The 13,528-nt window shown below is 44.7% G+C and overlaps 1 protein-coding gene across 1 annotated transcript in view; it reads right to left on the bottom strand.

The window, feature by feature from the left end:
* Srd5a2 (steroid 5 alpha-reductase 2) overlaps positions 1 to 8,621 on the bottom strand; it is a 39,500-nt gene extending 30,879 nt beyond the window's left edge. Inside the window, exon 1 of the mRNA NM_022711.5 lies at positions 8,308 to 8,621. Coding sequence (NP_073202.1) covers positions 8,308 to 8,588 — 281 coding nt within the window. The 5' untranslated portion in view covers positions 8,589 to 8,621. The remainder of the gene's footprint in view (positions 1 to 8,307) is intronic.
* Positions 8,622 to 13,528: the final 4,907 nt, after the last annotated feature.

Below are 13,528 nucleotides of genomic sequence, written 5' to 3'. Positions count from 1 at the left end.
CATTTCAGTTTTCAGGCGCTCTCTCTCTCTCTCTCTCTCTCTCTCTCTCTCTCTCTCTCTCTCTCTGTCAAACATAAGTAGATTATTTTCATAGAAAACTTGAATAACTTTCAGTGACATGGGTTTCAAGTGTTTTTAAGTAACAATTTAGGTATATTTAATACGAATTCACTTAAACTGCACAATCTGATGTTTGAGGTGTACACATATTCATGATATCATATCACAACAAATACACCCATCACTACCGAGAGATCCTTCATTTCCCTGTATCTTCGGGAAACTACTGGGTGTCTCTCATGTCACTGTGTGCTATTTGGACTTTATAAAAATAGGATAATAAAGCAAGCATTCTTTGGGCTTGGTTCCTTTCACCTAGAATTATTTTGCCCCCTTCCCAGACTGTAACATGTGCCAATATTCCATTCATTGTATTTCTTGAGTAATGCTTCATTATACATTTATACCACAGTTTATTACTTTCATTGACTGACCAACATTTGAATTATTAGAGCTTCCCCCAAAGAAGACACTGCACAGATATTTCCACACAGGTCTTTCTATGAGTACGTGCTTTTACTGGGGACAGAGGATGTCTAGAAATGAAATATCATGGACCCAAGAGCAGGTAAGCACTTACTTTTTGATGTAAGCTTTTTCAACATTTACTGTCTGAATATCATCAGACGTACCTGTCATTTCACATTTCAATCGGAAGTGTGTGAGTAGTATGACCACCTGCTCTTTTAGCCCACTCAGTAGGTTCCTAATGATGGCAGGATTCAATTTGCATTTTTCTAGCTATTTCACGGTGAGAATCACTTTGCGTTCTTATTTGGCATTCAGCTATTTTCTTGGGTAAAATATGTATCTGTGTAATTTTCCCATTTTAAAAATGTAAGGGGTGGGGCTGGGGAGGTGGCTCAGCAGCTAAGAGCACTGACTACTCTTCCAGAGGTCCTGAGTTCAAATCCCAGCAACCACAAATCCCATCTGTAATGGGAATCTGAAGCCCTCATCTGGTGTCTGAAGACAGCTACAGTGTACTCGTATACAATAAATAAACAAATCTTTTTGTAAAATGTAAGGTGTGAAGTCAATTTTTAGGGAGGAACTGTATTTTCAGTAAGCAGCACTAGAACATCTGGCTGCTGCAGATGTAATTTTGCAGAAGGAATTTTGACTCATACTTCCAACACTAGGGAAATTGGTCACTCAAAATGAGTAGAAGGCCTACATGCAAAACCCAAAACCGTACACCGTCTAGGAGGAAGTACAAGAGAGGACCTTGCTACTGAAGCTTAGAAACAACAGCTAACGCTCATGGACAGATGGGAAAACTCAAGCAGCTAAATGAAATGTCCCTGCTTTTCAGAAAATAGCCTAAGAGTTAGAAAAGAAAATCACAAACTGGGAGAAAAAAATACTTGCTAAGTGCCTACCTGGCAAGATGTTTGTGTTCAGGATATATAAATAACCTTAAAGTTCAACAAGAAAACAAATGAGTGTACTACTATTTAGATTTGTTTATTAAAGATGCAACTTTGGGCAATCCCTGAGAGAAGGGCACACAGAATAGGCATGTTTGGAAGCACAGAAACCCAGTTACCTGTTGTTTAAAAGGTGTGGGGGGGCGCTGGGGGGACGGGGTGGTTCGTGCCTAGAATCCAGCTACCCTGAATTTTCAAAGTTCCCTGTTTTGCAGCAAAGGGTCAGCCTGGGCAGTGTGGATCATATACAATGGAACGATTTTGAAAATGGAAGAGTTTTTAAATGGCCTAGAGCCTGACATGAGACTTGAACTGGCTAGTAGGTCATAGGTGCCAGTGATAAAATTAGAATTAAAAAGTGAAAAGACTGGGTGTTTAGAGTGCAGGATGGTTCTAAGCCAGGGTCACCAGATGGGGCCCTTTCGTGACAGAATATCACAATTCCACCCACGGATCTGGACAGGGAACATCCTCTGGAGAGCAGGTCAAGCATTGCCTTCTCAGGGCTCCTCCGCTAGTCCACTGCTCTGCATGTCCTGAGGAGTAGCATTAGCAAGAACAAAATGAGATGGCCTGTGTAAATCATTAACATAATGCCTGGAACACCCAGAGCCCAATAAATAGTGGCTTCTCCGTGCCCCCCTCCCTGCTCCCATAACCAAATGGAAGGCAAATTGCACTGTTGGCTCTAATTCAGAAGTTTTTAAATTTTAGAGCTCCTGTGTTGGGCTGAGTATCATTAGAGGCTCCTGGGTTGAGGACAGAAACGTTTGAAACATCTTGAGTCTGGACTTGAATCTCCACCCTCCTTCCACGCCCCGTCCCCCTTAATCTACAGAAGCAAGTTGCCACATCCTGGCAAAACTCCTAAGACACAAAATGTGTGTGTATGCTCCCCTCTCCAACTGTCCTTGGCCTGTTACTCCACAGAGACGGGCAGGTGAATTATTCAATTGGCTAGTGTAACATCAGGATCTCTCAAAGAACAGTTTGAGTCCATCTTTTCAGAGAAAATATGACTTGGAGGAGAGCTCTAGTTGTCCAGCCCTGGTTGATGCTGGTAGTCTGAAGATACAGTTAGAAGATGCACCTGATTCCTACTTTGTCACTTTCCCCTAACCCTGCTTTGTCAGTAAGAAGTATGGAGAACTGTCTCTTATTGCTCAATCCCCAATTCTATCTGATAGGGAACAGTGGAGCTGTTTGGAACCCCCTCAAACACCACCCACAATCTACTCAAACACAGACAGGTTCCCCCCCTCAGACCTTTTCATACTGATGCTGATTTCATATTGATGTGGCTACCACCCAAGTTTCCACCCACACTGAGATCCCTTACCTGTTTTTCTCTAGGAGGCAAGCACCCAGCACTGTGGTTCTTTCTGACTATCCTAAGACATAGCATGCGTGGGGACATTCGAGGCTCTGCTAAGGACAGGAGTTCAAGCCCCATTCTTCCCTCCCTTGTCATATAACTTGGTACCCATCGCCTCCATGCATCTGGGTCCCTGTTTCCCATCCTTGCTTGTTCTTTTTCTGTGACCTAAGTTAGATTTAAGAGGAGCAAGGAGCTGGTCCTCTCTGTCATGTGTACAAATGAATCAAGAACTCTGTTTACATTTTGGTAAACATAGCTGTACATTTCTTCGGATGTAGTTATGATGTCATCCCTTTTAAAAGGAAAAGTCCAGGAGCCATGCTCTCTCCTGCAGGCATTCCCATAAAGAACCCGGAGCCCAATAATTCTCAGAAAATGACATTTACTACCAAGTCTCTAAATAAATGTAGCAGGCACTTTCTTAAATTCACCCAACATTTGGATATAGAATTCAACCAAACTTTACTATAGAGTGAATGTAAACCTGTATACTACCCATTGTTTACTTAAGGATTGCTAAAGTGTTGTCTGAGGGCCAAATCTGGACCACTACCTGGTTTTGCAAAGTTTTTCTGGAACACCAAGCACACACACTCATTTGCTCACAAAATATCTACCTTGGCTGCTTTTTGACACATCCCAAACGGGGCCATCTATCGCAGCCAAGGAACCAGACAGTTGCAAAACCTAAAACAACTATGATCTGACTTTCAAGTTTGCTGTGGTCAGGAATGGCAATTACCACAGCACTCAAGAGGACAAGGCAGGGGTTGGAGAGATAGCTCAGTGGTTAAGAACATTGACTGCTCTTCCAGAGGTCCTGAGTTCAAATCCCAGCAACCACATGGTGGCTCACAGCCATCTGTAATGGTATCTGATGCCCTCTTCTGGTGTGTCTGAAGACAGCTACAGTGTACTTATATATAGTAAATAAATAAATCTTAAAAAAAAAAAAGAGGACAAGACAGGAGTGTGAGCCACCTTAAGATTCTATCTAAACAAAAATAAAAATAAAATAAGTCTGATGATTCTCATTCTATACATTCTTTCAAAGAATATTAATTGGGAAATATTACATGTTATGAATGTCCTCCGCACACAACCACGCACATGCTTGTCTCATGCTAGATCTCTTCAATCTGGAAGAGCAAAGATGTATCTGTTACCATCGATATAGGCAGTAAGCTTCCCTGATTCTCAGGCAGTGAATGGCCTCCTTAGGCTGCCTGTGTTTGAATATCTAAACCATCTGCACCTCACAGGCAACAAGTGACCCACCAAGGAGGACCTGGGTCAGAATCTCACTTTGCTGCTCACCAGCTCAACCCCTGGTGCATGGCTGCTGTAAGGTGTAGACGTTAGAAAGGACAGGCGGGGAGTGTGGGAGTTGGAGAGATGGGGACTAAGTCTTCTTAGGATAGATTTGAATCCATGTGCAGAGAGACTTCTGGAAGAATCAGAGCAGGGTCGCAGGCAAGCAGTGGTTTAGTCGCAGCTTCTCGGAAAAAACAAAGCCCAGCCTGAGTCTCAAATAATAGAGAGGATTTGTGCTGCTGGAGAATCGGTGGAGAGAAAAACAAGAGTTTTATTAAAGCTGCCATCTGATTGGGAATTAGTTCCGTATCACTTGGAATCCCAAAGACTAATGTGTGCATTTCACAGCCCAGCAGCTTCAAACCTTTGCTACTGTTGTTGTTTCGTTTTGGTTTTTTGTTTTGAAACGAGGTCTAACTCCGAAGCCCTGGCTGCCCTCAACCAGATCAGAATGGCCTTAAACACAAAGAGATCTTCCTGTCTCTGCTTCTGTCTCCCAAATGCTAAGATTAAAGACGTGAAACATACCCAGCTCCTTCTAACCTTCTGAGAGAGAAATCTTTTCTCTTTTTAAGACGCTTTATTCTTATTGAGCTCACCTGCAAATCTTCAAAAGGACACCAACCATGACAGGTACTCAAGTATAGTATATACTGGCTACAGTGTAGGAGACCACATATTCTTGGGAAAGAGAATACCGGAAGGAATTTAGACAAAGAGGCATTCCGGGTCGGCATGGAGGTCAGCAGGAGGTGAGACAACTCTGCCTGCATCAGTTGGGTAGTGGGGTTAGGCCGAATGCTTAGGCAGCAGTCATTTCCAGGTGGCTAAACACCCACCACAATAGACTGAAAAAAACGGGGTGCCAGCTGACCTGGTCATGCAACCTCAGCAATAATGATTCCTAAGCGGTTGCCAGCACTCCCACAATGCCGCGTGTTGTTGCCAGTCAGTGGAGTTCATTCATCCACTCAGTATCCGCTGTGTACCAACACTTTGCTCCAGGAGCACAGCGTGCAAAGAAATGATACAAAAGAAAGATAAGAGCTTGCCCTTGTGGGATTCATTCTAATGCGACGCCCTTATAACAAGGGAAGTGGACTGAACTTCAACATCCACACCATAGAATCGCTTGTGGTACGGACCAGTCCTGGAGGGACACTTTGCAAAGGAATTTGAACCAAACCTGAGCCTTTCATCCCCCTAAGAGCTTGTTCCTGTTTCCAAGCCATTAAATCCTGAATCCTCCGGAAATGTTTGTACCACGAGCCTACAGAGTTTTCACAGAGTTCTAACTTCTGGAATTCTTTTTTTTTTTTTTTTTTTTTTTTTTTTTTGGTCATTTCTACTTTTCCTTCAGTGCATCTATTTGGATCCAGAACTTAATTCTAAGCAGGAGCTCAGTGACTACATTAGCGTCTGAAATGAATTTCAGTGCAAAACCCAGGGCCTATACATCTGCAAAGAGTTTATCTACAAAGAGTCAGGTTAGTTGTATAGCTGTCAGTGAGAAGTAGGTAAATCATGGTTTTTAACCCGAGGTTAAATACAAAACAGTCCCCAGGGAAATAGGCTCTAAGGATGTGCAATAATGTAGAAAGATACATATAATAAATGTTAGCAAGTCCCTGAAGATGGGTCAGTAGGTAAAAATGCTTGCAGAATAAGCTGACACCCTGAGTTTGGATCTTATGAACCCACCTAAAAAGCCAATGCAGTGGTCTCTGTAATGCAGAACCCTGCCTTAAGGTAAGGTAAGGACAGAATTGCTTACAAGTTCTTGGCCCAGCCAGCCTGGGGTGCCTTACAAGAAACACATACACCGTTGATTTTGAAAGTCCCAAAATGTCCCAAGCAAACTATATATTTCAACAGAAGAAGCTCGTGTGAAATAGGGTTGACACCCATAAAGAAAGGTGGGCATGTTTCGATACATGAATGACATACTTACACATTAAAGTACATTTCTAGCACTGTGATGAGAGCCAAAGTGCCAACTATGTGGCAGGGAAAAGTTTTGGACATAGCCTGTTACTTGTTCCAAAGTCCCATCTGCAGAATGGAGGTGACTGTAGTCCCTACCTAACCGGTTGGCATGAGGATTAACCCTGACATCACTTGGAATGTTTGCTGCAGAATCTAACATCTAGGAAGCGCTCAGAACCACAGCACAGGAAGTGCTCAGGGGCCTCAGAAGAAGAGCTGAAATGCGGGTAGAAAAGTCCACGAATGTCTCCTGGTGAGTAGGAGACAAGTAAGTCAGGGAGCAAACGTGTCTCAGACAGAACCATTCCCCAAACCCTTTACTAATACGTTTAAAGCTCCTGTGAAGACAAAGGACAGCACGTACATATTTATTTTACAGCCATCTGCTTCCTTGTTTGTTTTAAAGGGCACTGGTCATATTTTTGTTGCATGAAATGCCTTTGTGTTTTATTAATCTAAAAATTATATTAATAGGATTTTCAGAAAACATGCATCGTTTTTCTATATGAAACGGCCTCATTACAAAAGGACTTTATAGCCAGGCTGTGGTAGCATATGCCTTTAATATCAGCTTTCTAGAGGCAGAGACAGACGTGTCTTCTCTGTCAATTCCAGGACAGTAAGGGCTACATAATGAAACCCTGCCTAAAAACGAAAACATTTGTAAAGCTGACAGCAGGACATTTGGAGACAAGAACAGATGTCCACACAATCACATTTTCTTGTCAAATATCTATTTCCAAACAAGCAAAGTCAAATGCTTTGTCTTGTATCTCCTGCACTCAGGATCCTTCCTTCTGTGCAGCTGTATCAGATAAAATGATAACTACCCTGGGACTTTACACAAAAAGCTTTTTTGTAAGTATTTATTAGATAAGCATAAATGTATTACTACTTGCCAATACTTAACGTTTTCAACAAATGAGAAATTCATATTAACACTGCATGATTACTAAATATTGACCAGTAAAGATCCTCTAGATGAGGGCTAAGAAAGGCATGTTAAAATTTGTATTTCTGGCCCCTCCTTTCCTAGAAATGATGTGAAAATCCTGCCTTGGGTCCCCGTAGGCCTTTTTTTCTTTTAAATCTAAGTTCTTATCTAAATTGACCTGATCTTCTGACCTGAGGAATCTCTGCTCCAGATAGCACAGCAAGCCTCTGGCAGCCCTTCCCTGCCGGTGCTCCCTGTTAGTTACCTGTGTGGAGAATCTGTCTAGAGCTGGGAGCCTAGAACCAGTGGTATCCTTTGGGAACAGGCTGGTAATCCTACTGGCCCCAGGAGTGTCACCTTTCCTTCAACTACATAACCTTTCTCAACCTTGGTTTCTTTGACTGTCCAGTGGGCAGATCTCTCTTTCAGTGAAGCCAAACAAGAGGGCAGCGACTAACCAATCAGAGAGGTGCTTCAGCGGAGTCTGCCTACTTCCCCTGGGGTCTCCTGGAGATTGTGCAGTCCTCAGACTGTCTTTGATCACTTTCCTGTCTTTTCCTCCCACACCAGAAAGGCAAAATTCTGAACTCAGAATTTTTTTCATCTAGAGCGCTTGAGGGCTTGCTCAGCTTTTCCTGACTCAAAGTCCTGAAGGAGTTGGGAAGGGTAATTGTCGGTGACCTCAGCTTCTTTAGGGTCGTTTCTAAGCAGAATCCCCATCTTATCCTGTTCTCATCTATGGATGGGAGGTGGACTCTGCCCACTTCCTTCCTCAGTCACACAAAGGCCAAACTGTTCAGAAGAACTTCTCAAAGTTCCAGAGCGTATCACCTCCCCAAGTCCCTGAACCAACCGGACCTGGCATTATACCAGAAAGGTGAGGTCTAGGGACAGAGCAGGCACTTGCAAGGCGCACAGTTGGAGAGGGAAGGACCCTGGCCAATAACTCCTACCCGAACTGAGTTCCCCAGCATCACCCACCCACCCTTGCAGCCACCTGGATATCTGAGGGGCGCCCAAGGGACCCTGAAGGCATCTCCTGCCCCTCTGGTGATTCCCAGCCCTGGGGATTCTAGCCTAAAGTCCCCGCCTGGAGCTCCAAACACGCCTCACTCCGCCCTCCTCCCCACTCTTTGCGCAGCCCCTCGACGTTAGTCCACGAGCTGGAGCGAGCCAGAGCTGTGCTCTGCGGAGAAAAGGCTAACCTGTGGAAGTAATGTGCAGAGAAGAGAGCCAGCAGGACATTCCCGGGCGGTCCGAAGAGGGAGCGCGGCTGCCAAGCGAGCATCCCTACCGACACCACAAAGGAAGGCAACTCCTGCAGGAACCAGGCAATGCGTGCCGGCAGGAAGGGAACTCCCGACGACACACTCTCTGTGTGTTTCCCGTAACTGGCAGGTTTCCCTAAGCACAGGATCAGGGTCCCCATAGTGGCCAATGTGGCGCTACCTGCCAGCACCGGGACCTGATGGCAGACAATCTGCATCTCGCCTGTGGTCACAGTTGGTAGCTGCCGCCCGCGTGGCGGAGAGTGCGGGGCCCCTTTATGGAGCACCAGACGCCACCCCGTGTCCGCCCCTCGGACCAGGGTTCCCTCCCCACTCTCTCCACCCCAGCCCGTGTGCCTCCCACCTTGGCGCAGCCCGCCCTGGCTCTGCCTAGCAGCAATGCCCATTTCGCCCGTCTGGTTCTTTGGGCTGCAGCTGGGACAGAGAACCGAAGCTTCTGCAGTGCCAAAAAGTGTTCAGGGTCCTCCTTCTCCACCTGTGCCCGCCGCCTGCATCGATTTCAGCTCTTGCCCTCCCCTAGGTGGCCCTAGGATGCCTTGCTCCTCGCCCACCAACTTCCAGTGTTGTAACATCCAGGACCAAGCAACAGCCAAAACCAAAGCACCGACGCTTCTCCATCCCTAACGCACACCCACAGCGCTGTCGCCAGGCAGCCGATCATGGATCGCCCTGGCAAAACTTCCCACCTGCCCCAGTTGCTCATGCTTCTCCACTCCCCTCAGTTTCTATCCAAACCCTAATCCTTCCTCCCACCCTGGGCTTGGCATTCTGGTACTTTGAAACACCGCCATTCTCTCTGTGGTGGGACCTCCTCTCCTCTGTCACTCTGCATCCCTGCTAGCTCCGCCACACCACGACCCTCCCTCCACCTCTCGGGAGGTGCCAGCTTTGAGGGTAAACGCCAGAATTCCTCGACCACCAGCCTTGGAGAAAAGTTTGTCCCTCAGATGCTCAGGTTAGCCCGGTGGCAGTGATCCTGCGTACAACACCCTGCCCTATCCCCAGGCTCCTCTGAAGCTGGCTCATTCTCTGCCTAAAGTTTCAGTATTCTCTAGAGAGACACATTTTCCCAGTTCTGAAGCGCTTGAGCTGTGTTCCACAGAATGGTGTTGATGCTCTCTGAACCGTCCAGCACACAGCATTCCGCACCGGACCAGGTTCTTTTCCGCTTATGTTTTTCCCACTCTTCCCTCAACCTCCAGACACCTCACCCCACTTCCATCCCCCTATCTCTACTGTGCCTCTGCACCAGCTCTTCTTAGCTGCTTTTTCTTCCTCCCTGTCGCCTTCCTCCCCGTCTCCCTTCTGGCCTGACCTTCTTACCCCACATCTCTTCCCACCGGGCTGTTCCCTTCAGTCTCCCATCTTCTTGTCTCACCTTTGATTACTTAGGACCTATTTTACCCTCCGGTCCCTGTTTGGGGCACAGCCCATACTTTCTTCCCCCACCTCTCTGCCCCCATATTCGGGGCTTTCTTGACCCTTAATTCCAGCTCACCGATTGTAGGATACAATCGCTCTCACTTCCCCATCCACTCCAACCAGTCCTGGGACCAATTAAAAGAATGCACAGCCCCAATCTGTTCCAGATTAGGGAAGTGTCCTCTGCACTGGGATACTTGACAGATAGGAATTCATTTTCTATCCAGGGCTCCCTCTTTTTGCTAGCGAAGAAGTAATAATCATCACCCTGCTGTATTAAAAATAAAACAACAACCATATTTGTTTGAAACTGATCATCGTGCAGGAAGCATCCAGATCGACTGGAGCACTTTCCAGGAAATAGCCAGGTGTTGGTGTCTCAGCAGCTCCCTGCAGTTTAAACACTTGCTTTCTATATGGCCAGCCTTAACCTCTAAGTTCCTACCTGCTCCTTAAAGATGCTCATATCTAGATTGCCAGCAGAAAACCTGAGTCTCAGAATTGTGGCGCTCTCCCTGCTAGCAAACACCACTTAGATGCCTTCCAAAGGCTTCAAATTTAACTCATTTATCCTCTCCTACATCCTACCCAAATTCTCTCTCTGGGTTTTGGTTGGTACCTCTTCTCTGCCTTCAGCAACCATAGTCTTCTTAGCTGGCTGGCTTGCTGGGTCAGAGATCAATGGATGTCATGGTGTCATAATCAGAACATTGGAGTAGCACTCCAAACCAACTCAACGAAATAACTTTGAAAGAATGAAATGTGTCCACCTCAATTCCTTCCTCTCTCTCCTTTTGTATAGCTCTGTCAAATCTGAATGCTCACTTTCCTTTTTATTCCCCACTCCTACAACAACTTCTTGCCAATTAACAACCCACCCTTAAAGTCGGCTGTATGATGAAAACATAAGTCTCTAGCCTGTGTGTCTGTGGGTTGGCCAACACTAGCTGGTCCAGGCAAACTTAGCTGATCTTGGCTTTGTTGATACACTGCTCTGTGAACCACCTCAGAGCACAGCTTTAGGCAGGACTTGAATCCTTCCGGATCCTTAGCCCAGGCTCTCATCCTGGGATGAGTGGGCTAGACCCACCATTCTACGTAGTGTTGATAGAAATGATAACTTTTAGAAAAACACAAGAAACAGGACAAGACTTAGCCCACTCTTGCTTCCTAGTCATTCAATTGGCCAAATAAAATCACGTGACTGATTCATTCCCCCTGTAGTAGAAGACTTATTGCAAAGTTACACAGCAAAGGGCAAAGAGATATAAAAAGAGAATTGAATTCAAAAAGGTAACTGTATGCATTAGATACACAAAAGAGAGGATCAGATTGCAAATGTCAAGTTTGATTGGTTCTCATAAAGAGAATATGTTCTCATAACCTGCACCTAGGTCAAGAGACAAACTCTAAACATTCTGGCGGCTCCCCTCCCTCCCACCTTCTCACAGAAGAACCACTACCCTAACTTCAAGTGCCATAAATTATCTTTGCCTGCTTCTGAACTTCATTTAAATGGGATCAGACAGTATTTGCTTTTGTGTGTGTTTTGATGGTACTTGGAATTTGTTTTACTCAGTGACTGTCAGACACACAGACACAGAAGTAATGGCCATGAGGGGAAACATTGATATTCTTAGATCCTTAGAAACTGAAAACAGGGCAAGCCACACAAGACTACCCAAGAAACAGCAGGGCCCACCAGGAAGCATCAAAACTAAACAGGCGAGGCAGAATAAGGAAAGAATACTTTATATTCAGTGGCTCAGTGATACAGAGGCTGACTCTGGCTATCTATCTTTGACCCTGGGATAGTTAAAATTGGCATATAGTTGCCAGAACTTGAAAATACAATGCAAGATGGTTTGGCTTGCTTAAGAAAGGTATACCAGAGTCATTTAAAATTTCTCAGAAATTACTCTAGGAAAGGTAATTCCTGCCTTGTCAGCAGGATATGGTTAGTAGGGTGTGTGTGTGTGTGTGTGTGTGTGTGTGTGTGTGTGTGTGTGTGATGTACATTGTTGCAAATAGTTCTGATTTGCTAGTTCTCAAAGTGTAACATTCAGTTAAGAGAGAGTATTTTTTCCAACTGACAAAAAGGTAACATAAAACAAACTTTATTTAAACTCACAGTCTCAGTCTGAGGTGCAGCCCACTGGGGAAGGGAAGGCATTGTGGCAAGAGTTGGCTAGTTACACTTCAAGGCAGTTAGGAAACACAAATGAATACTGGTACTTAACTTTCAGTCTCCTGTCTTCTCGTCCAGGATCCAAACCATACATACCATGGCAAACCATACATACCATGGCAAACCATACTACATACCATGGCAAACCATACATACCATGGCAAACCATACATACCATGGCAAACTGTACATACCATGGCAAACCATACATACCATGGTGCTGGCTACATCCAGGGTGGTCTTCCCTCCTCAAGTAAATCTCTCTGAAATATCCTCTTAGGTTTGCCCAGGAGTGTGTCACCTAGATGCTTCCAAATCCAATCACCTTAACAATGAAAAATAATCACAAGTTTTCCCTTTCTCAACTTGACACAAACCTCTCCAAATCATAATTTTCCATACTTCGCCCTATAAGGTTCATGGCGACATCAGAATACAAATGTATTTCTGTTTTAAAGATGACTGAAAATCACAGTCTCACCATTCAAAAAACAAAAGACTAAAAATGGAACACAATGTTCAATTAATAATTAAAATTTGGAAAAGCATGACAATATATCTTTAATCACAATACTAGGGAGGCAGAGACAGGCAGATGATTGTGAGTTCAAAGCCAACCTGATATACATAATGAGTTCCAGGCTAGCCATGGCTCAGTCCTAAATGGAACATCTGTATTAACCCTCTCAAGACTAAGGGAACAGCCTAGAAGACAGGGAGGAATTAATGTAAGAGCTGCAATATGGGAGGGCTTTTGTCTGTGACATGCTGCAGTCTGGACAGGGCCATTTTGCAAACTCAAGAACTCACTGTAGACATGGCTTCCTGCACAGGAACAAGCCAACAAGGCCAGTCAATGTCCCTGCAGGCAGTGCTAGCTGGATTCAGCAGGTTATAAAAAATATTTTAAAAGAGAGAAGACGTGGATGTGGGAGAGGGATATGTTGGGTGTATGTGGAGGTAGTTGCTGGTTAAGATCAAGATACATTGCATATATTTATAAAGTTGTCAAAGAATCAATAAAAGACATTTTTTAAAGGAAAGCAAAATTAACTTAATGATAGAGGTGTTTTTTTAATTCTTTTAAGTTATTCTTCTATTTTTATACACATTGGTGCTTGGCCTAAATGTCTATGTGAGGGAGTTGGATCCACTGGAATTTGAGTTGCAGACGTGGGAGCTGCCATATGGATACTGGGAATTGAACCCAGGTCCACTGGAAGGGCAGTCAGTCCTCTTAACCATTAAGCCATCTCTGAAGCCCAAAGATAGGTTTCTGCCATCAAAAAAAAAATTGGTGGAAGACAAATAAGCATTAATTAACTTCTAGATTATAGGTTCTCAACCTAAGAGTCGCAACTGCGTTAGCAATATCTATCTCCAAAAAATATTTATATTATGACTCATAACAGTAGCAAAATTACAGTTATGAAGCAGCAATGACAATAATTTTATGCTTGGGGTCATGAGGAACTGTACTAAAGGGTCACAGCATTAGGAAGGTTGAGAGCGGGGCTGGGGATTTAG

The sequence above is a fragment of the Rattus norvegicus genome, chromosome 6, assembly GCF_036323735.1.
Source record: "Rattus norvegicus strain BN/NHsdMcwi chromosome 6, GRCr8, whole genome shotgun sequence".
Taxonomy (NCBI): Eukaryota; Metazoa; Chordata; class Mammalia; order Rodentia; family Muridae; genus Rattus; species Rattus norvegicus.
The sequence above is the reverse complement of the archived record's forward strand: the minus strand, read 5'-3'. Positions and strand labels throughout refer to the sequence as shown.